At 47.2% G+C, this 24,744-nt stretch overlaps 1 protein-coding gene across 2 annotated transcripts in view; it reads left to right on the plus strand.

The window, feature by feature from the left end:
* Nucleotides 1-20,137: 20,137 nt before the first annotated feature.
* Nucleotides 20,138-24,744, plus strand: part of BRD7 (bromodomain containing 7) — a 39,925-nt gene continuing 35,318 nt past the window's right edge. For both annotated transcript variants that reach the window (XM_079906799.1, XM_079906800.1), the window contains exons 1-2: nucleotides 20,138-20,415; nucleotides 20,842-21,050. In XM_079906799.1, the coding sequence (XP_079762925.1) occupies nucleotides 20,367-20,415; nucleotides 20,842-21,050 (258 nt within the window). In that variant the 5' untranslated portion in view covers nucleotides 20,138-20,366. The remainder of the gene's footprint in view (nucleotides 20,416-20,841; nucleotides 21,051-24,744) is intronic.

Below are 24,744 nucleotides of genomic sequence, written 5' to 3' on the forward strand. Positions count from 1 at the left end.
GGTGGGGTCAAGAGAAAGCTGAGCGGGCAGTCCTCTGGGTCCCTGCTTCCCTGCTTTTATCTGTTCAACACATTAGGCTTCCGGTAAAATCTCCAGGCTTGTTTCAAGGTCCTGCTGATAAAAACACACATATAATTTAAAAGGCGCAGATCTAGAGGGTCTCCGCTCCTTCCTGCTGACCTCCTTGAAGCTGTGATTCTAACTGGACCCTGATGAACTCAACTAAGAGCTACACTTCATTCTACCCAGTTTTAGAAAAATGATGAATTCGCAAAGTCTGACCATTGATCAACAACCAAGAATCTATGGAAGACCTACTCTGTACTTCCACCCAGGAGAATGTAGCACCTGCCTGTCTCCAGAAAAGATATCTAAGGGATGGCCACACTCACAGGGGGATGCAATAAACTGCCCTCTGTTTTTGAAACCACAAAGAGAGGGCCACTGGTCACGGGTCTGGGGGACAACTCGCCCATCCCCATCTTCCTTGACCTCCTCCTTCTGACCAGATGCAGGACTTGGGTCCCAGCTCCTCCTCCACTGCCCTGCCCTTTGCAGAGGACCCAAGAGGAAACTTCTCATCAGAGCTGGCCCTCAACCATCCTTCCTTCTTCCTAGAAGCCCAGCTGGCCCTGGCGCCAGGGTGGAGGCTCACAGCAGAGACTTCCTGGCATCTCAGCAGTGATGTGGCAGCATAAGACTAGGCTGTGTGTCCTCTCGAAAAGAGGGAGGAAGTCCAGCTCCCGGAAAGGCAGGGCCACAGAAGAGCACATGAGGGAGGGGGCAGCTGCCCAAAAACCCCATATGGGAGTCTTCCAAGTAGACAAAACATCTCTCCTTTTCTAACCATGCCTCCCCATCTTCTTTGTCTGGTGAACTCCTACTCATCCTTCAAAACCCATATCCAATGTCACTCATTCTTTGAAGCCTTTCTCTCCCTCATTTCACATGCCACTTCATACACACCTGTCTTAGGTAGCTCTGAAATTAAATGACAGTAATTTTTCCACAAAGAGGTCTTATGTCTGGAAATCAAAGAACCTCAGTTCAAATCTCAACTCCCTTATTTATCAGCTGTGAGACCTTGGACAGGTCTCTGAGCCCCAAGTTCTTCATCTGTAAAGTGGAGAAAATAAAACTTTTCCTCTAGGGTGGTTTTGAGGATTAAATAAGGTGATATACATTAAAGAGCCTGAAATTGTGTCCAGTGCATACAGGTATGCAAGAAAAGTGAGCTTCATTCCTTCCCTAGCAGAGGGTGAGCATCTCAAGGGCAGAAACCAGGTCTTCATTCATTCATTCATTCATTCATCATTCAGCCATCATCACTGAGCTCCTGACAAGGAGCAAGCCCTGAGCCAAAAGCTAGGTTCTCCAGCAGGTCGCAAGACAGACACTGGCCGGACGCCCATCAATCTCACAGTTGGTCTTCTTCTCCATGTATCTCCAGCACCCACTTTGGCTGACGCTGTCCCACCCTTCCCAGGCGGTTGGCTAAGGGCAGGCCTGCAGAGTCCAGGATGAAAGCTGCCTGTCCACTAGGATTGTCCACAGACATTTCTCCGACACTAGACATCCGTTGCAGACAGATTCTTGTCTGAACACTCTTGGAAGAGAGAGATGAAGAAATGCCATCACCCCACTCTCAGGGAGCTCCTGGTCCGATGCGGGAGACACTCACTTCATCCCTGGGGAGTTTTCAGCCTAATGGAAGAGACAAATACATAGTTCTCAACCTTGAAAACGCCCAATCTGATGAGAGAGTCACATTTTCCTGACTTGGGGAACTCCTAGTCTGAGAGCTGAGAGCAGACTCTCATTTTCCGCGATGGCAGAGACATATTTATCCCTGGACTGTAGAACTCCAAGTGTGATGCAGGAGACACGTGGCTCCTAATCTTGGCCCAGTGTATCACTGATGGGGATGAGATTGTTCCTGTCACAGGAGGGCACCTCCTCTGATGGGAGAGGCAGTCTGTGCCCATAGATAGCTTGAGAGTCAGATAAAACAACATGCATGGAAAAAAGAGATCAATCTAGAGTCCCTTTGAAAAGCTAGCTGTGCAGTGTCTCTGTTTGTCTGTAGCCTCAGAAGTGATATTCCTGGCTCTGCAGATGCACCGTCCTAATCCACAGGGCTGGACACAAATGACGCAGAATCGTCTGCCTCACAAGCATCCAGCCAAGGCCCCTCACCAGAGGATCCCAGCCAGAGCTGGCCCGAGGCCCCCATCGCTGGCATCTTATGCCAGGCTTGCCACGGGAGCCTTTCTCAAGATCAGGGACATCTGGGCTGGCCCAGCTCCCAGAGGCCACCGACATGAAAAGAGAGGGGTCGGCGGAAACGCCATCTGCACATCATAAAGCCTCTTGGTGGTTCCCAGAGGCTGTCTCCAGCTGAGGCTGTGCTGCCCGGAAAAGCAGAGGAAGGTACCAAGTGGCCACGAGGGGGAGAGGGGGAAGGATGGCCAAGAGGAGAAAGCTGGGCTGCAGTTCTTCCACCCAGCACCTGACACGCTTTGTAAATGAATGTCACCTGTTTGTCTTCCTGTCACTGCCCGGGACCACAGGTCATGCTTACCCTCGAAGGTGACTTGGTGACATGTGCAGTGTACAGTAGTGGTCGTGCACTCCGATTTTAGAGTTGTACTGCCTAGGTTCAAATCCCAGATCCACTCTCTAGGCGAGTGAATGGACTTTGCTGAGCCTGTTTTCATACCTGTACATTAAAGATAATAATCATCACACCCGTAATCATGGAGTTGCTAGAAGAATTGCAAGAAATAATACACGTATTGAGCTGTACGCTTTATATTCGTGCACTTGTTCTACTCTGATAAAATTTCATTATGAAAGAGGTGAAGTGGGCTTCCCTGGTGGCGCGGTGGTTGGGAGTCCGCCTGCCGATGCGGGGGGCGCGGGTTCATGCCCCGGTCCGGGAGGATCCCGCGTGCCGCGGAGCGCCCATGAGCCATGGCCGCTGAGCCTGCGCGTCCGGAGCCTGTGCTCCGCAACGGGAGAGGCCACAACAGTGAGAGGCCCGCGTACCACAAAAAAAAAAAAAAAAAAAGAGGTAACATGTGTCCCGTACCTGATTTAAAGAAGTACTCAGTCACTACTGACTCTTATTATCATTGTCTTCCCTCCCAGATACTGTCCTGAGGCTCAGGAAGCGGGCACCTAAAAGGGGTGGAGCTGTTGGGGATATTTCATTGGCCACCCACCTCCAAGGCCTCGCCCCCAGCACCAAGGCTACAGCTGATTGGACAAGAGGTGGGACCTGGTCCAAGGGAAGCTAGATATTGACAGTTGAGCACAGCCTGTCAGATTCTCCGTGGAGAATTTGAACTGGGGTCAGTCTGTTAGGTCGTGTGGATCGATGGTCCTCTGATGAACAGAGGAAGAAGACAGAGAGGAGGAGAAAGATACAGAAAATTGAGAACAGCAGAGATGAGAGAAACAAAAGGTTCCTAAGAGACAGGAAGAGATGGGGGGGAGCCCCCGGTTTGGGGTTCTCACGTGATATCCCAGTAGACAAATCTGTTCCGTAACTCCTGACTTTGGAGCCTGTGAGATGAATCCTGCCAAGAAGCACAAACACATGTGCACAAACACAAGAAGAGTACACACATGTGCACATACCACACACACACACCATACCCCATCCTACCAACGTTCACGCACTCCTTTTTACTTTTCCTTGACAATTCCCTCCCACATTTGAGCAACTTCCAGAATGGTAAATCTCAAAAGAGACTCATTTTGTTGAGTGGGTGCAAAAGCTGCGAGACGGAGATCAATCATTCTGGACAATAGAATTTTTGGAGAAGGCAGAGAGAGAAGAAAGGAGGTGGCTGGCTGTAGGAGAGAAAATACCGGTGCACAGAGAGATCTCATGGGGAATTTCATAAAGTGTCTGAACTGTGGTGTGTGATCCTAATAGCAAAACTTCATTAAAATCACCTCACTTGAGTAGCACGGACATATATACAGTACCAAATGTAAAATGGATGGCTAGTGGGAAGCTGCTGCATAGCACAGGGAGATGAGCTCAGTGCTTTGTGACCACCTAGAGGGGTGGGATGGGGGGGTGGGAGGGAGGCTCAAGAGGGAGGAGAGATGGGGACATATGTATACATATAGCTGATTCACTTTGTTGTACAGCAGAGACTAACACAATATCGTAAAGCAATTGTACTCCAAAAAAGATGTAAAAAAAAAAAAAAATCACCTCACTTGCCAGCTCGGTTCTGCTCACCTCCATGTCGGCTCCATTCTTGAAGGGTCTGCCCCCCATGGCTGGCAAGACAGCTGCTGCGGCATCTCCTAGAGCTGCATCATCCCTTAACCATAACCAACAGGTGTCTTGGTTTGGGTTCCCCCAGAAGCAGACCTCGAGACAAGGATTTGAATACGAGTCATTTATTAGGAAGTGATCACAGGAAATGCTGGTTGGGGAATGAGAAAGTGAGCCAGGGAGAGAAAAGAAGCCAATAAAGGATGTATTACTGAGCTAGTTATCTCTGCAGGCGTCCAGAGCCTAATCTTACTGAGGAGCTGTGAGAAACAGGGTAGAGCATGCATCCAAAAGGGAATTGCAGCATTTATCTACCAGCTCCCATCAGCCATCGGTTGAGGGCTGCTCCAGGGCTGGGCCTAGGACTCCTTACATTTTACACCCGAGGCATGCCACTCTCCTCACCCGAATCCCAGCCCTGGCGGTCCCTGGTAGAACTGACTCTGGTACTTTGGCCTGCTGCGCGCATGAGCACAGTGGGCTCCAGCAGCCTGAGAGAGCCCTCAGGCAGAGTCCCAAACACTGGCAGTTGGAAGTTCAGCCAGCGTTCATGGAAATGGCAGATGCCAGGGGGCTATGGTGGAGGCACAGACAGCAGCTACACCGACAAAAGTCTCATTGTATCTCAAAGGTTCTGATTGGGTCATATGTTTATCCCTGGACCAATCACTGAGGCCAGAGTGATGTGCTATGCTAATTATATTAGGCATGGGGTGGGGGGGAGGGGGGAGGTGGGGGGGAGGGGGGAGGTCGGGGGGGGGGCAGGGACATGAGAAGGTGGTGAGGAGGTGTTCCCTCTGTATTTCATTTAAATGGGTGAGGGTGGACCAGAGCAGCCCTCAGCAATAAGGTTGATGGATGCTAGGTGGCCAGAAAAACAAAGCACGCAAAGGACCACTCCTCAATCGCCAAGTTAATTGGAAGGTGAGAAGGTTGTGTTTGGCTTGTCAAAAGCCCTTCTGGTCGAACACTTGAGCTGGCCACTTGCCCTTATCAGAGTATAAAGCATTAATTGAGTGCTGATTTGTGCCAGACACTGTGCCAGGCTCTGAGGGGGCACACACAAAAAGGTGTCACTTCTATTCTCTGAAAGCTCCTGGGCAAGGGTAGCAGTGGGGGAGGAAAAGACAATGACTACTGTTTCAACTACCATCTCATCATATCTGTTCATGAGATGCCCCTGATTGCAATACCCACAGTTTTTATGAACCACCAAGCAAAACTAAAAGCCACCAATTAAATTATGTTACACCACGGATTGTAATTCCTTCCAATTTCAGAAATAGGAAATGTTTAAAAAGCCCATCTTAGAACTGATGGATTACAGTAATATTTTTATAGTTCATACAGGGTTTTTCCCAGGCATTATCCCATTAGATGCTTTCTACAAACGTATCAGGGGTAATATCGCTGCTATTTCCATTCCATGAAAATGCACTCAGAGAGGTCAAGTGACTTGCCCAAGGTCGTTAAGCTACTAAATGGTCAGAACAAGACTCCACCCCAGGTCTGTAGCTGCAGAACCAGGATACCATCAACCCTGCCTGGCAAACTTCTTTGAATCCTGGTTCTTCTTTTTCCCAGATGTCGACTCCTCCCACCTCTGCTTCCATGCTGCTCAAAACTGACAGGCAGCCCAGCGAGCACCACCTCTTTCTGCTACCACCCACCCACTTGCCCAAGCTTGAGATATTTCCAGTCCCAGAACCCTTACTCCTGAGAATATCTTCAATTAGAACTGCTTATTAAAGGTTTTTATGATAGTTTCCTCACACATATGCCTAAATGGTCCCAGGCTGAGAACCAGGGCTGGGAGGAAGGCAGAATAGGCAAGGTCCCAGGACAGATGGTCATGCCGCACAATTACCACCAGAGGGCAGCTCTGCCTGGAGACAATGGTAAACAGGAGGTTAACACTAGAGGGCTGCCAGTGACTCCCATCCCTGCCTCAGAATAGCAAATAATACTTACTGCCAACCCTTACTAAGCCCAGCCCTGTCCTAAGCACTTTCCGTGCATCAACTCACTGAATTATCACCAATGTGGTTAGTACATTTATTACCCCATCCTACAGATGAGGAAACTGAGGCTTTGAAAAAGTTAAGTAATGGGTCGAAGGTCATACAACTAGAAAGGCGTAAGTCATGTATCTGTTCTACTAAAGTCTAAGCCTCCTGAGCTCAGGGGCTGTGTCTTGTTCTTGTCTGAGGCCCCACAGACTCTAACACAATCACTATTTGCTTAATGAATTCTGTTAAAGTGAGAGCCTAGGGGCTCAGGGGCTGTTGCTGCATTCCCCCCCTCCCCCCACCCCCGCACTCATCCCTGCCCCTGAAGGAGATCACTAGGCTTAGTTCAGGCACTACCTCATCTAGGTGTGCTGTCTCTTGGACAATGATTCTTAGAGCTTGTCCTGGCTCTGTTGTGTCAGAATCTCAGGATCCACAACTCACCAGTGGAAGAGAGAGTTTTACATTTTGCAATGGCCTGGCAACTCTGAAGTCTCATCCTGTAGGTTGCTATCTTTGCCACTTCCAAGAGTTGCTGGCTATGCAGTTGAGGGGGCGGGGGAAGAGCACAGGTAATGTGAATTCATTCAGCAATCCCCACTGGGCTCCCGCTGTGAGCCAAACACCAGGGAAGTGGCTTGAGGGAGATAGCAGTAAGTGTGACACAATCCCTAGTCCCCTCTTGGAAGAAAAAATCACCGCAGCCAGAAGGAAGAACACAGAGGAAGTCCTGCCCACCCTAAGAGAGAACCCCAGCTCTCTACTCATTTGGGCAACAAAAATGTATTATGCAGAGGCTAAGTGCCAGGTGCAGGGGATATAGCAGTAAACACAAAAGAAAAATAGGACAGCTCTTGCCCTCATGAAGCTCTCTGTCCAATGGGGAGACTGATAATAAATAAATATGCAGTTACAAATGTGATGTATTTAAAGGAAACAGGAAAATGCAGTTGCAAATGTGATGTATTTAAAGGAAACAGGAAATGCACAGAGTGGTAGGAAAGAAACTATTGATAAAAGAGGCTCATGTCAGCAGGGTTTAGGGGGTTACCTTTCTGAGAATGATAACAAGGAACCCGCTGTATGAAGAATGTGGGAACAGCTTTCCAGAATAAGAGAACAGCATGTATGAAGGTCATGCATTTAGAAGCATGTGGCATGTTTAAGACTAAAATTAGGGATCTTGGGCTTCCCTGGTGGCGCAGTGGTTGAGAGTCCACCTGCCGATGCAGGGGACACGGGTTCGTGCCCCGGTCCGGGAAGATCCCACATGCCGCGGAGCAGCTGGGCCCGTGAGCCATGGCCGCTGAGCCTGCGCGTCCGGAGCCTGTGCTCCGCAACGGAAGAGGCCACAGCAGTGAGAGGCCCACGTACCGCAAAACAAAGAAAAAGAAAAGAAAATTAGGGATATTATATCTGGAGTACAATGGGTCAAAATGGATTACAGCACAAGACTGGGTCAGAGAGGAGGGCCCAGGACAAAAGCTCGGGTTTTTATAATTCAAAGATACATGCACCCCTATGTTCATAGCAGCACTATTCACAATAGCCAAAACACGGAAACAACCTAAATGTCCATTGACGGATGAATGGATAAAGAAGATGTGGTACATATATACACTGGAATACTACTCAGCCATAAAAAAGCACAAAATAATGCCATTTGCAGCAACATGGATGCAACTAGAGATTATCATACCAAGTGAAGTAAGTCAGAAAGAGAAAGACAAATACCAAATGATATCACTTATATGTGGAATCTAAAACATGGCACAAATGAACCTATCTACAAAACAGAAACAGACTCATAGATACAGAGAACAGGCTTGTGGTTGCCAAGGCGGGCGGGAGGGAGAGGGATGGACTGGAGTTTGGGGTTGGTAGATGCAAACGATTACATTTAGAAGGGATAAACAACAAGGTCCTACCGTATAGAACAGGGAACTATATCCAATATCCTGTGATAAACCATAATGGAAATGAACGTAAAAAAAGAATGTCTATACGTGTATAACTGAGTCACTTTGCTGCACAGCAGAGATTGCCACAACATTGTAAATCAACTAGACTTCGATTTTTAAAAAGCTCAGGTTTTATTTTATTTTATTTTTTATTTTCTTGGCTGTGCTGCGTGGCATGCAAGATCTTAGTTCCCCAACCGGGGAATCAAACCCGTGCCCCATGCTCCAGTGGAAGCTCAGAGTCCTAACCACCGGACCGCCAGGAATTCCCCCAAAGTTCAGGTTTTATCTGAGTGTGAGGGAAGGCCACCGAAGGGTTATGAACAGGGTGAGGTTATGGTCTAAGCTAATCTGTGTTTGTAAGGTCACTCTGGCTGTCATGGGGAGAGTGGATGGAGAGTGAGGCAGAGTGGAAGCTGGGAAACATGGCGGCTCATGCTAAGTCAATGTCAAGGACACATAGATGAGGGGGCTATTCCCTCCTAATGGGGACATATGGGAGGGCTTTGAGGAGGGCATTTTTCCCCAAGTGAAAGCTCAAGAGGCAGGAACAAAGGAGAAGGCTGCATTTCCCCCTTCCAAGCTTTTTCCTCCTGAATAAAGGGAAAATTTGTTTTTCCTTTTTCTGCCTCAGAAACTAGAAAGAGACGAGCATTCATCAATAAGTACCTTCCAAATCACCTACACGGAGGATTAAACAACAATTATAACAAACCATCGGCAGTTCCAAGTGAGAATAACCCAATGACATTATCAAATTTGGCATAAATAGACCTGGCTGAGCCTCACAGATTTTGTCCTGGGGCTGACAACGTCAGCAATTCCAAGTCTGATCCCCGCTGGCCTCTGAAAGACAAGATCACAGGAGAGAGAGAGGCAGAAAAAGCCTCCCTGGTTGCATTTCCCTGAGCAAATGGGCACATTCGCCTCTGGGATGAGCAGGGCAGTGTCACCGAAGCCGATCAGAATGTGATTAGTCAGGAAGAGTCTCTCTGCCAGCCCTTCATTGGTGACCAGCCTCATGAGAGCCAAGAGCTCACATTTTGGGAAGCCTGTTGTGTTCATTAAATACCGTATGCTTCTGTTCAACCAGGTATTGCCTGCCAGCCGAGTTCGCACAGCAACCTGCCTCCAGGCTGCATCCATCTCAGGACAGGGACCAGTCCTCCCTGTTGTCCACATCCTCCTCTCACTGGACCCTCACAACCGTGGTCCCCTCAAGGCAGGGAGAGAAACTGAGTTTAGAAACTGGTTTGTTTTTGTTTCTACTAAATGGCTTTGCCTATCCAGCATCCATTCTCCAATCCTGTGGTAACAGCTCCCTAATTTTTCTTGGGGATCTCAACTTAGGCCACATGGTTTAGGTGGCACCTGCCTCCCACCCAAGTTCCAGGGTGGACTTACATCTAGACTTGGCTTGTCATTCAAATCCACCACTCAGGGCCACCTCCCCCCCCGACTCCGCCCCTTCATGGTAACTGGTTCAGAGTGGACACATGATCTAACTCAGTTCAATCAGATAACCCCATGACTTTTTGCTGGACCCCTGGGGGAAGGAGCATTCTCTTTTCTCTGAATTGGGATCTCTGAGGATGTCAGCATGGAGCTGCTGGAGGCCATTAGAGCCTGTCTGAGAATAGGACCAGTGCAGAGCCAAGAGATAGAGAAAGCATGAATTTTTGACATCATTTGAGCTTCTGAATGGAGCCATGCCTAAAGCTCAACCTCATTAGGGGTGGGCTTCTGACACCGTCAAAAAAAAAGCATTCTGACTTTCACATGAAGGCTACGATACAAGGATGAAGACCAGGCATTCTGATTTCTAGTCCGGTGCTCTTACCCTATATCATGTTCCAGGTGACTTTATCCAACCACATATCCAAACTTGACTAATCTGTATGGTTTTACGGTTTACTAAAAGAAATATTTTTAAAACAAAAACATCTGACCACAACATTATTTAATCTAACTGAATCACAGAGCCATGGGAGGATCCCTGGAGATCATATCATTGAGTGGTTTTCAAAGATTTTTAGCAACTTCTTATTTCAAATGAAATATTAAGCAGAGCTCTTGTGTGTAAGAAATAAAAGCAGTGTCTCTTTACTGCAAATGTATCTTATCTTTTAAGTTAAAAGTTTTAACATTTACTTTTTTAATAATCAATGACCTAGGGGCTTCCCTGGTGGCGCAGTGGTTAAGAATCCGCCTGCCAATGCAGGGGACACGGGTTCGAGCCCTGGTCCGGGAAGATTCCACATGCCGTAGAGCAACTAAGCCCATGTGCCACAATGACCGAGCCTGCACTCTAGAGCCCGCGAGCCACAACTACTGAAGCCTGTGTGCCTAGAGCTTGTGCTCCACAATAAAAGAAGCCACCGCAACAAAGAGTAGCCCCCTCTAGAGAAAACCTGCACGCAGCAACGAAGACCCAAGGCAGCCAAAAGTAAATAAATAAAAAAATAAAGAAATTAAAAAAAAATAATCAGCGACCTAAATTTCAATGTGTTTGTTTCCAAGGTGTAAAAATTGGTTAAATAGGGAATCAATAGAGAAAAATCAATGAAACCAAAAGCTAGTTCTTTGAAAAAAAATAATAAAATCAATAAGCCTCTAGTCAGGCTAAGAAAAAAAGAGACACAAATTACTAGTGTCAGAAATGAAAGAGGGGGTGGGAGGAATTGGGAGATCGGGATTGACACATAGACACTATTGATACTATGTATAAAATAGACAACTAATGAGAACATACTGTACAGCACAGGGAACTCTGCTTAATGCACTGGGGTGACCTAAATGGGAAGGAAATCCAAAAGAGAGGGGAATATGAATATGTATGGCTGATTCATTTTGCTGTACAGTAGAAACATAACATTGTAGAGCAACTATACTCCAATAAAAATTAATTTAAAAAAACAAAAAAGGAATGAAAGAGGGGATATCGTTACAGCTTGTACAGGCATTAAAAGGATAATAAAGGAATACAATGAACAACTGTATGCCCACAAGCCTGATAACCTGGATGAAATGGACCAATTGCTTGAAAGATGAAATTTGCCAAACTCACAAAAGGAGAAATAGACCATCTGAATAGGTCCATATCTATTAAAGAAAATGAATCAATAATTAATAACCTTCCAAAAGAGAAAGCATCGGCCCAAATGGGTTCACTGCTGAAATCTACCAGAAATTTAAGAAAGAAAATATACAAATTCTCTATAATCTCTTTTAGAGGATAGAAGCAGAGGGAATATTTCCTAACTCGTTCTATGAGGCCAGCATTAGCCCAATACCAACACCAGTCAAAAACATTATAAGGGGCTTCCCTGGTGCGCAGTGGTTGAGAGTCTGCCTGCCGATGCAGGGGACACGGGTTCGTGCCCCGGTCCGGGAAGATCCCACATGCCACGGAGCGGCTAGGCCCGTGAGCCATGGCTGCTGAGCCTGCACATCTGGAGCCTGTGCTCCGCAACGGGAGAAGCCACAACAGTGAGAGGCCCAAGTACTGCAAAAAAAACCCAAAGAACAGCTACCAAAAAAATCTACAGCTAACATCATACCTAATGGTGAGAAACTCGAAGCTTTCCCTCTAAGATCAGGTACGAGGCAAGGATGTCCCTTCTCACCACTCCTTTTCAACATTATACTGGAAATTCTAACCAATGCAACAAGACAAGACAAGAAAATACAGATTTGGAAGAAGAAATTGTCTTTGTTCACAGATTACATGATCATCTGTGTAGAAAATCTGAAAGAATTGTTTAAAAAGCTGGAACTAATAAGTGATCATAGCAGGTTGCAGGAATTAAGGTCAATATATAAAAGGCAATCCTTTTCCTATATACCATCAATGAACAAGTGGAATTTGAAATTTAAAACACAATACCATTTATACTAGCACCGCCCCTAGAAAAATGAACTACTTAGGTATAAATCTAGCAAAATATGTACAAGACCCATATGAGGAAAACTACAAAACTCTGATGAAAGGGATCAAAAAAGAACTAAATAAATGGAGAGATATTCCATGTTCACAGATAGGAAGACTCAATATTATCAAGATGTCAGTTGTTCCCAACTTGATGTATAGATTCAGTGCAATCCCAGTCAACATTGCAGCAAATTATTTTGTGGATATTGACAAACTGATTCTAAAGTTTATATGGAGAGGCAAAAGACCCAGAGTAGCCAACACAATACTAAAGAAGAACAAAGTTGGAAAACACACAGGGACCTCCCTGGTGGTCCAGTTACTACTGGACCAGAATCCACCTTCCAATGCAGGAGATGCAGGTTCAATCCCTGGTCAGGGAACTAAGATCCCGCATGCTGTGGGCCAACTAAGCCCGCACGCCACAACTACTGAGCTCACGTGCTTCAACTAGGGAGCCTGCATGCTGCAAACTACAGAGCCCACACGCTCTGGAACCCGCACTCCACAACTACAGAGCCCTGGAGCCTGCATGCCAAAACTACAGAGCCCTGGAGCCTGCACGTCACAATGAGAGAGAGAAAACCCGCAAGCCACAACTAGAGAGAAGCCCGAACGCTGCCACGAAAGATCCCACGTGCTGCAACTAAGACCCAACACAACCAAAATAAATAAATAAATATTTTTTAAAAAATAGTTGGAAGACACACTACTCAACTTCAAGACTTACTATAAAGCCACAGTAATCAAGACAGTGTGGTGTTGATGAAAGAACAGACAAATAGATCGGTGGAACAGAATTGATAACACAGAAATAGCTGCCTATAAATATAATCTACTGACAGGAGTAAAGGCAGTATAATGGAGAAAAGAATCTTTTCAACAAATGGTCCTGGAACAACTGAACATCCATATGTAAAAAAATGAATCAGGACAGAAACCTTACACCCTTCGCAAAGATTAACTCATGTTTCCTATTTGATCGAGGGCTCCAGGTTTACCTTTATCATGGCAGAATCTGAGTCCAAATGACTTTGCGGTTGTCTGCAATGGGCACCGTGGCTTGGACTTACTGCACTTGAGCAAGCGGCTCCGGGGCCACAAGGGCAGAGGCAGCCCAGGATATCTACATGGACAGCTGTCCTCTGCCACCTCTCTTTTGTTCACACAGAGGCAGGCGGCTGGGGCCTCATGAACAGCCCTGGAAGCTGCACCATCGACAGCCTGTCACAGCGAATCACCTCAGGCCGCTGCATCCCCAAAGAGATGCTCATCGACCCAGCCTCGGCCCCCTCTGGGGCTCTCCCAGCAGCACAAACAGGCTGGTGCCAGGTAGGCCCATCCCTGCTGCCAAACTGGGGCACATGCTCCAGCTGCTGGGGGTCTGGGCTCGGGAAATGCCACCTCCCCCTTTACCCCTAGGGACAGAGTGCAGGGCACCCCCAGAGCATCTGGGAGAACAGCAGTTTCCTGCTCCATCATATTTACTTCGGAAGGCTTTCACTGTGCAAGAAGCCTTTTCACTTACCCTGACCCTCATGCCAACAACACAGGATGCACAGGGCAGGTTCTGCCCATTCCTCACAGGAGAAAACTGAGGCTCAGACAAAGGAAGACTAGAGAAGAAGTAGTAGCCCGAGGACAGCAGGTGATGGGAGATCTTTGTCCTGCCTCTCTGCTGCATTAGGGGGCTTTGGCGAACACAGCAGGGCAGAGGGGAAGGTCGTGGGAGCCCCTGATGTTCAGGGCTTTCAGTGTGTCTAGATCAGGGGGTCGGCTCCCAGTAAGCATTTTTCGTCTGGCAGCTATAAGGGGATTCCTGTAAAGGGTCCCCACCAGCTCTCCCAGAACTGTCCCAACCAAGGGAGACCACACTCTATCCCAGGGTCAGGTGTCCGGGACATCAGCTGTGTCCCAGGGCGCCCTCTCCACAGAGGCGCCAAGGTCAGAAAGAAGGCCCAGCTGTGGTGGGAGCCTGGCACACCTCAAGGTAATGAGTCTGCTCAGGGCCTGGCCTGCCCCGGCCTCAGGCCCACTGGGCAGCTGCAGAGAGGCCTGGGCCTGAGAGAGCCGGTCAGAGGCCATTTCCTGGGAATGCCACACCCCCCAGTGGCCAGCCTTCCCCAGTGCCCCTTCTCCCCCTCCTCATTCTCAGATTCTCCCAGAGGCCACCAGTTACCTCCTGTCCCCAACTAAAAGACCCTCAGAGAGGACAGAGAGGGCGGAATCATCTCACAAAACAGTGGTAATTATTCATTCCTTCATCCAACAAATATTTGAGGGCCTGCGCTGAGCCTGGCACTGTGCTAGGTGCAGAGGACACAGTGTAAGGGAGACAGACTCAGTCCCTGTCCCCAAGGAGCTGCGAGTCCAGTGGAGAGAGTGGACAAAGACGCACGCAGACGGGTAACTGACACGTAACTCCATGAAGAGAAGCAAAGCCACGGGGGCTGAGGAGTCAGAAGTGCTGCTGAGGCAGTCACTCTGGAGCCCAGGATGGCCCGAGGGCAGGAGCCAGGCCAGGAGCTGAGGGGAGAGTATTCCAGGCACAGGGAAGAGCAGAGGCTGTGGTCCTGGGTGTGTCAGAACAAGTGAGGAGGCCGGTGTGGCCCAGCCACGGTGACAGGGGCAAGAAGTGGGGCTGGAGAGATAATGAGGCCAGATCATGCCCTGAAAGCCAAGGTAAGGGTTTGGCTTTGACTCTGAGAAAGATGAAGAGGCACGAGACAGTTTTGAGCAGGAGAGTGACATTATCTGAATCACGTTTTTAAAGGATCATAGAATATTTTAAAATTAGCACTTCCCTCGTGGCGCAGTGGTTAAGAATCCGCCTGCCAATGCAGGGGACATGGGTTCGAGCCCTGGTCCAGGAAGATCCCACAGGCCACGGAGCAACGGAGCCCGTGCGCCACAACTACTGAAGCCTGCACTCTAGAGCCCGCGAGCCACAACTACTGAGCCTGTGGGCCACAACTACTGGAGCCCGCACGCCTAGAGCCCGTGCTCCGCAACAAGAGAAGCCACCGCAATGAGAAGCCCGCACACCGCAACAGAATAGCCACCACTAGCCGCAACTAGAGAAAGCCCGCACGCAGCAATGAAGACCCAATGCAGCCAAAAGTAAATAAATAAATAAATAAATTTATTTTAAAAAATTAATGCTAGCAGCTGACATTTACTGAGCACTTACTCTACACCAGGTCTCACTCTCGGTGTTTTGATTCTGACTTCCACCCTCTAGCTGTGTAACATAGGTGGCTCCTGTCTGGTCCTGATGCTGCCTCTGTAAGATGGACACGCTATCTCCTCCTCTGGGTGTTGCAGGGAGGACACTGAGGAAGGGTCCAGGCTGGTGAGTGCACAGCAGATGCTCAACAGGCGTCACAGCAGTTATTCATGCCCAAAGCATCAGGGGCTGTGTTCTAGGAATCTGGTGAAATGCATCAGGCCAGTCCACCTTGGAAAGAGAAAGCATCCATTCAGCCTCCACGACAGAGGTGCGGCAAACCAGGCTGCAAGGGAACTGACAGAGGCCCACAGATGTAGGAAGGTGCTGGGTGGGACTAAGCAAGGTACAGAGCCAGCCTTGTCCTCTCCCACTGTGCTCCTCCTTTTCCACCAATAAGGATGCACGAGAGAGAAGCTCCCTCTCCTTATGAGGGGTGACCAGCTGCTGGCAAGGAGCCTCCCCTTGCAGCCCAGGTCAGAACCAGACCCCTACACAGGTCTCATAAAACCTGAAGTTTGGGGACTTCCCTGGTGGTCCAGTGGTTAAGCATCCCCCTTCCAATGCAGGGGACGCGGGTTCAATCCCTGGTCGGGGAACTAAGATTCCCACATGCTGCGGGGCAACTAAGCCCACGCGCTCCAGAGCCTGTTTGCCACACCTAGACAGAAGCCCTCGCGCCACAAGGAAAGAGCCCACATACCACAACTAAGACCCGATGCAGCCAAAAAAACAAATAAATACTAAAAAAGAAAAAACAACTGAAGTTTGGCCATTAGAGAGCTGGTCCATCAAGTCAAGCAGTCATCTTTTTTTTTTTTTTTTTGCGGTGCGCGGGCCTCTCACTGCTGTGGCCTCTCCCGTTGCGGAGCACAGGCTCCGGACGCGCAGGCTCAGCGGCCATGGCTCACGGACCCAGCTGCTCCACGGCACGTGGGATCCTCCCGGACCGGGGCACGAACCCGTGTCCCCTGCATCAGCAGGTGGACTCTCGACCACTGCGCCACCAGGGAAACCCAAGCAGTCATCTTTTATTGGTCAACTTCCCCTTGTTCCATAACAGCAAAACTATTTCCATTCTTCAACTTACCTTCTGATCCTTTTCAAGGCACAAACATCCATTTCTACACGTTTATGTGAGTATATGCATCTTCTTCTGGAATTTGTTTTCATCTAACACTACTCCAAACATGCAGGAAGGGACTTTGGAGATTATCTGACCCTCTTTTTGAAGAGCAGTGTGAACGAATGGTGAGAATGTGGGGTTCGGAGGTGGGCAGACAAGGATTCAGATCCCAGACAGGCAAGCTGTGTGACCTTGCATAAGCCACCTGACCTCTCCAGACCTCAGTTTCCTCACCTGTGGGACAGGGATAAGAGTGCTCTTCTCACCCACCTAGAAGAGGTTAAAAGCGGGTGGCAGCGTGGGCAACACTCCAGCCAAGTCCCCTGCACAGGCAACTGCTCAGTTTCTGTCATTTCAGTCCTTCTTATTGACATATGTAAGAGGCTCAGAAAGCTTATTTGTATAAACTTTTTGTACAAATACCATATAACAAATTACACTAAGACTTGGTGGTTTAAGTAAACATACGTTTATCATCTTACAGTTCCTGTGGGTCATGAGTCTGAGCATAGTTTCCCTGGGTCTTCTGCTTTGGGGTCTCTCCAAGTCTGTAATCAAGGTGTGAGCCAGGGCAGAGGTCTCATCTGAATGCTCCACTGAGGAAGGATTCACTTTGAAGCTCGGGTGATTGTTGGCAGGACCAATGGCTCAAGGACTGCTGGACTGACAGCCTCAGCTCTTGGGGGTGTTGGTTAGAGGATGCCCTCCATTCCTTGCACGTGAGCCTATCCAAAAGGGCAGCTTGCTTCCCCGAAGCGTGCAAGCCAAGAAGACAACACAGTTGGCTAACAAGACGAAAGCCACAATCTTCTGGAACCAGATCACAGAAGTGACATCTCATCACTTTTGCCATTTTCTGTGGTTGGAAGTAAGTCTCTAGGCCAGTCCATGGTCAATTGGAGGAAGTGACACCAGGAGGCAGGAATTTTGAGGGGTCATTTTAGACTCTGCCTGACTCTACAACGTTCACTTCAACTAGAATTTTCTGGTGCCTTTTAGGCGCCAGGCACTATCCTTGGGCTGGGAATAAAAAAGTAGATGAGTTGAGGTTTCTATCTCCCAGGAACTTTTTTCTGTGAAGTGTTCTCTGCTTCAGGTTCTTACACTGCTGGGAATACTTTGGGACCTAGGTAAGATCTCTGTTGAGAAAAGGAGGGAAATTACTAACTCCCTAATGTAAATGAGTTAACTGGACCCTTTCCCTCCATCACAGGGCGCTCAGAGGGAAGACACACACACACACACACACACACACACACACACACACACACACACACACACACACACACACACAGAGTGAGCTAGTTCTGAGGGGCTTTGCAGAGTAGTGGTCACTGTGCTGGGTGCTAAGGACACAAAGGTCCTGTGCTCCCCAGACCAAACCCTGCCCTGGGGGAGCATACTAGGTGATGAGGAGAAGGCCGGAAAACTCACAGGTTCAGCCTGGAGTGAGGCCAGACCCATAGAGGGAGCTGGCATAGCAGTTCTCCTTAAAGCAAAAACAGTTACAGCCAGTAGTTGAAAAGCTGAAACCAAGCTTTGCTCTATACTTAGGGGGCTTTGGTGGCTTGATTTCAGAGCAACAGAGGTTCCCTTCGCCAGCACCTCTCTTGCTTCACTCTGACATCCACCTCACAGATGCCAGAGAGGCGTGTTACAGGGAGCTAACAGACACAAACTCTTAGCCTTTGTGAAAAAGCAGCTCCCCTCCTCTAAAGGAAGCTCATCTTCACTGACTAATCACTGGGGTCTGGTGGGGACTGCCAGTCATAGACTCTTAACTCCTCTTGGCCATAGGGGTGGACTTGGTATCCAAGCTGGATCACTTGGTATCCAAGCTGGATCAATCTCCCATTCCCTTGCCTATAAAACTTGTGACCCAAGCCAAGCCAGACAGAGCCCTCCCCTGAAATATTTTCCTGGGTGAAGCTGATAGGAAAGAAAGAGACCCGTTTCCCAATTGGTCAGGATACAGCTGCTGGTAACAGTGTTTTCAGCCATGTAGGGGGAAAAAACTGGAGCCCAAAAAAATGGAGCCCAAGGGATGACACAAAGAAAGAGAGAGAGACGTCACAGCATCAAATCCCTGGTTCCCATCTTTCTTCAGGCGACCTTTACTCCTGTCCTTCCTGGACATGTGACCCAATACATCTTTTTTATTTACTTGAAATAATTCAAACTGGATTTCTGTCATTTTCCAACCATAAGCATAGGGCTCTGAATTACAAGTCTACCATTTCACCACTGCAGTTCAAGTTAAAGCTACAGATTTTCCTGGGAGAAGTAATCCCGAGGTCCAAACTCTTACTCAAGTATAAATGATTAATGTCAGCTCCTTTCTTGAGAGCAAGCTGTGATTATAGGTTTATCTGAAAACAAACAGGGCACTGTAACTCTAAAGGTAGAGACAATCAAGACCTCCTTCATCAGGTTCACAAGCTTATGATTCAGATTCAGAAAACCTGGATTTGAAGCCTGGCTCTACCACTAACTGGCAATTTACTTAATTTCTCTGGGTATCCATTTCCTCATCTGTAAAATGGGAATAAGAATATTTCTGCCCTTCCTACCTTACAAGGTTGTCATGTAGAAACATATCAACATCATTTTGTTTCCCTGCAGCCATAATCCCTGGATGTGCTATCTTAAACACACCTTAACATTTTATTCAGGTAAATGCCGGTGAGCAAAAATGTGAATAATTCATCTCACCAGTAAGGCTCAGCATCTAAGGATAAAAGTGAATGAGAAGAAGGGCTTAAAACAGGATTGAGGAGTGGACATCCATCTACAGAGCAATAGTGTTAGTCTGGACCCCCACTTGGTGTGGATCCAGATATATTTTCATCATTTTTTTCAATCTAATTTCTAAATTTTCTTTCTTTTTATTTCAAAAAAATTAAACATGCACATGAGAAACTTTTCAAACCGTACAGAGAAGCATAAACTAAACCAATCCATTCCACCTCCAGTCCTATTCACCTGAGATAACCACTGTTAACAGTTCTTGTGTATCCATCACAGCCTTTTAATCCAGATGACAACATTTATTTCCATACATGCATCTTACCAAATACACTCTGCTCCATACTTTGTTGATGTTGTTTTAATTAAGGTCTTGGAGGCCTTTACATATCATCACATAAGTTTTCTGTTGTTGTTGTTTTTTAAGTTACAATCCTTCAGTTACCAAGGTGCTGGATTTGCTGGATCTGGTATCCAGTACAGGGTTCAACAAATAATGTTAAAGGGAAGATAGAAGCTAGGGAATGTGGGATAAAAGGGAGGATTCAGGAAAGGAGGAAGGGTGATGAAAAGAAAAAGGAAGGAGGGGGCGAGGAGGAGGGAGGGAGGGAGGGAAGGCATCAAGGGAGGCAAGGAAGAGAGAGAGATGAAGATGAAGGAAGGGAGAGTGACGGAGAAAAGAGAGTTTCTGAGTGGTGGATCCCACCCTGGCCCCGCCCCCGGGCCGGACTCCGCCCCCGGGCCGCAGCCTGCAGCGCTACCTCCAGCCGCCAGGGGCCGCCACGCGCAGCCGGCCGCTCTCTGCGCGCGCGGCAGGCCCTCTCTCCCGCCTCCGCCGGCCGCTCGCCGACCCGCAGCCGCTCTCGGGCTCCGGCTGGGTCTCGCGCGCTCGGCCGCTGCTGGGTCTCTTCGTGCGAGGCCTCGCGCCGTTCGGCGCACGCCGTACCCCTGCCTCGAGGCGCGGGGTCTCGTGGGCCCCGCTCCCGCCCTCCGCTCGCCTGGCCCGGACCGGAAGCGGCGCCGCACGGCCTGGGCCTGGCGCGGGGGGCGGGCACCGGGGCCCGGTCGGACATGGGCAAGAAGCACAAGAAGCACAAGTCGGACAAACACCTCTACGAGGGTAAGGAGTGGGCCGCGGTGGAGGGTGGCGAGCCCGCGGCGGCTCGGTGGGGTTTTCGTGCCTTCGAGACTACCCTCGAGCGTCCGAGGCGGGCCGGGGGCCACGCCTCCCGCGGGCAGGACCGGACCCGCGAAGGGGACGCGACCCGTCTGAGCCGCGCATACCCCAGGCTAGGGCGGCATTCGAACCCGGGACCCCCGGTCCGGGCGGGTCTCTTGTTGAGGGGTGTGAGGCGGCCCGGGAACGTTCGGGGCGTCCACTCGGCGAGTGCCCGTCATTCAACAGGTGCTTCGTGGGGCGCCCACTGCGTTCCCCGGGCCGCCTCGGCCTGTGCGCCTCCTTCTCTCCCGTCCAGCGGTCACTCTTCGTTGTGGATACTGCCCCGCGAGTGCCTCCTTTAATTGAAGCCCTTTCCTTTCATTTAAGAGTATGTAGAGAAGCCTTTGAAGCTGGTCCTCAAAGTGGGAGGGAACGAAGTCACCGAACTCTCCACGGGCAGCTCCGGGCACGACTCCACCCTCTTAGAAGACAAAAACGATCACGACAAACACAAGGACCGAAAGCGGAAAAAGAGAAAGAAAGGAGAGAAACAGGTTCCAGGGGAGGAAAAGGGGAGAAAACGGAGACGAATAAAGGTAAAGGTCGTTGCGTTGCTTCAGCTCTGCAGGTGGTACCAGTTTCTGAGGGTTGCCGCCTCCCGCTGTCAACCTTGCTTTATTTTCTTTGTGTCTAGTGAGATGCTGAAACGCTTGTAAAATCGGACTTGTCTTGAGCAGGAGCAGGGCAGAATAGAAACATGAATCATCTGAGTTTCAACAGCTCTGTCTTTAATTATAGTCTTAGTTGTACTCACACATCAGGTGAGTGAGCAGCTAAGTCCTGATTTTCAGGAGCTGCTTCCTACCATCTAGGAAAGGTAAAAGTCATGCTCAAGAAAGCCTCAGTGTTCGAGGTTTGTGGAAAATAGTCATTTCAAAAGTAAATGGGGGGCTTCCCTGGTGGCGCAGTGGTTGGGAGTCCACCTGCCGATGCAGGGGACACGGGTTCGTGCCCCGGTCCGGGAAGATCCCACAGGCCGCGGAGCCTGCGCATCCAGAGCCAGTGCTCTGCGACAGGAGAGGCCACAACAGTGAGAGGCCCGCGTACCGCAAAAAAAAAAAAAAAAAAAGTAAATGGGATCTATTGGGATTCAAGTTTTGTTCTGAAATAAATACTATAATTCCAAATACATAATGAACAACTTTCATATTTTAGAACAAAGTTTGAGTCTATTGATGAGATAATTTGATCAGAGACCTTTAAGGGATATGACACCAGTGATGAAAGTAAGCATTTTCTTAACCATTTGCAGCTAATAGAACGTAAAAAAGAAAGTAGCTGCCATCTTTATATAAATAGTAATAATAATTAACTTTCCTTCCAAGGATGATCACATACATACCTGGAATTGTCCTAGGCTTCTTCGGCACTTCCCAAATTTAACCTGTCACGAAGTGACTTGTTTAATCAGTTACTGGATCTTGAAGCTAGATTTCTGTAGGTTTAGTTTTATAATTTTTTAATATTTATATACACAACAGAAATGTTCTAGTCCGTGTGATGAAACACATGGGTAAGTCACTAAATCTTAGAGATTCTCTTTTTGGAATTTCTTAATTATATGCCTTTCTGCCCCAGTGTTTATTGCCTTTGTCTAGATTGTGACAATATATAGAACTGTCTAATTTTTTATTCCCTAAACTATAAAAGCCATATATGCCTATGATTTTTTTTTAAAAGAAATTCAAGTAATACAGAAGTGAACAAAATGGAAGGGAAAAAGTTTTGCTCACTCAGGTACCTCATTTAATCTTCCTCTTCAGAGGTAACCAGTTTTGTTTCGTTTTCTTAAAATTATTTACTGTTAGGAGTAAGGTAATTCATGAGTAGGTTTGACATAAATACACTACCATGTGTGAAATAGATAGCTAGTGGGAACCTGCGGTACAGGGAGCTCAGCTCGTTGCTCTGTGGTGACCTAGATGGGGGGGAGGGGGGAGGGAGGGGATATATGTATACATATAGCTGAGTCACTTCGTTGTACAGCAGAAACTAACACAGCATTGTAAAGCAGTTATACTCCAATTGAAAAAAATTATATTAAAAATGTCAAGAGTACTACAAGGCTTTTAACATAAAAGCGGTGTCCTGCTCCATCCTGGAGTTTTACTTCCCAAACTTTTTTTTCTTTGGATGTTTATCTCCATTTCTAAATGTAGGTTTATATTGCTGTTTACTGATTTATGTGTACATCTTTTACTGACATCATGTTGCAAAAGATGAGAATTTAAATTAGCATCCTTATATTGCTCCACGCCCCCAATTTCCCTTCCTGCATTCTCCCAGTGTAGATACAGCTCAATATTCAGTGTTTATTTCTAATTATTGTTCACTGGAGACAAATGGAATATACAAATACAGATCTGATCTTGACCAGTTAATTAATTGCTTTCATTTGTTTAGTTATCATGTACTAATTCTTCCCAAACTTCTAACAGATTTGTAAAACCCATCTGATTTCTGTTTTTCACATGGTCAGACACTTCCCCTTTTTTGGAAACATCCATCTTGCAGCCCTCTGTCCCTTCCTGCTCTAATCTGGACTAGTTGTTCTCTAGGCCTCCTTTGCATTCTTTCTGGATCCCATGTCTTCTTCTTGATTTACTCCTTTGTTCTGGTGGAGTCTTAACTCTACGAACTTCCTAAGAAAGCATTCATAGGAGGTAGATTTTTGTAAGTTCTTACATGTTTGAACATCTTTATTTTACTCCCATATACTCTCCTCATGTAGATTGATGGTTTGACTCAGCATGGAACTCCAAATTGGAAATTATTTTCTCCAAGAATTTTGAAAGCATTGCGTGTTGTTTTCTGGCTTCTAGATTTGCTGTTGAGAAGTCTGTTGCCTTCTGATTCTTAGTCCTTTGTACATGACCAGTATGTGCTCTCTCAAAATGCTTAGAATCTTCCCCTTTATCTTCAGTAGTCTGTTGCACAATGGATATTCTTGCCTTCAGGTCTGAGATGTTTGCTTGAAGTATTTCTGTGATAGCTTCCTTCCCTCCGTTCTCTCTCTTCTCTCTTTCTAGAACCCCTGCCATTTAGATGTTGGACTTCTGGACTGATTCTCTAATTTTCTTACGTTTTTTTCTCCTCTTTTTCCTCTTTGTTTTTTGTGTTCTTCCTTCAAAGAGAGTTCCTAAACTTTGTCTTCTGGCTCTGCTCTTGAATTTTATTTCAGACCTTGTATTTTGAATTTCCAAGAACTTTTTCATGTTTTCTAACTGTCCTTGTTTTAATAACATCCTGTTCTTGTTTTTACATGCAGGATCTTTTATTTCTCTGAAATATTAATTGATGAGTTTTTTTGATATTTTTCTTCTAAGTTTTTTTTTGCTCCTTGCACTGTCTCTATTTCCCCTCAAGTTCTTCATTTTATTTGGTCTCTTCCTTTTGTGTTAAAAGCATCATTTAGTTATCTGTTGAGTGTTTGTAATCTATTTGTATTTAAATGTGAAGCACAAAAAGGCTGATTATATGCTTTGTGCCTAGACAAAGTTTGTCAGCTGATGGACTTCACTGTGGGCATCACTAAACAGAGACCTGATCATTTTGATTGGGAGCCGCCAAAGTTTTGTGCTTTTCCAGGTTTCTGGGGTTAGAACTTTTCTCAGCGGTGTCTCCCTCCTTGCATGCAGGAGGTATCTTGCTTTCTCTGATCTGCAGACTCCTCCACTTGCCTTTCATCTCCCAAGTGTGTTGATATCTTTCACCCACTGTCATCTCTTCTGTACTCTTTTTTCCCACCATCATCTCGTTTAACTGGAAGTTGAACCCCTTTTAACCACTTCTGGGTTTAGTTCTGGCAGTTTCTACCATTATGCCAGCTGATATACTCATACTCCTCATTTCTTGTTTTATCAATTATCTCATCTTTTTATTAACTACATTGTATTTGGTTATATTACTGTACCATATTTTATTTTATATAACTTTTGAATGTTACAAATAATGCTGCATTGAACCTCATTGTTCACATCGCTTTGTATACTTTTATAAGGATATCTTCAGGATAGGTTCCTGGAAGTCTCCCCCTCTGCCCTTTCTTGACGGTGGCTCTAAGTATCATTAGCCACCTATATATTTTTATTTCATTGCAAATTAACATGCTTTCTTATCCACAGTTTCATTTGGAAATAACACCCAAAGTAGGGCAGGGAGGTGGATGATTTCCATTGTACAGAAGGTAAAGTGGAAACTCAGAATTGAAGTGAATTTGCCCAAGGTCCC

This window comes from Stenella coeruleoalba (genome assembly GCF_951394435.1).
Source record: "Stenella coeruleoalba genome assembly, chromosome: 20".
Classification (NCBI taxonomy): Eukaryota; Metazoa; Chordata; class Mammalia; order Artiodactyla; family Delphinidae; genus Stenella; species Stenella coeruleoalba.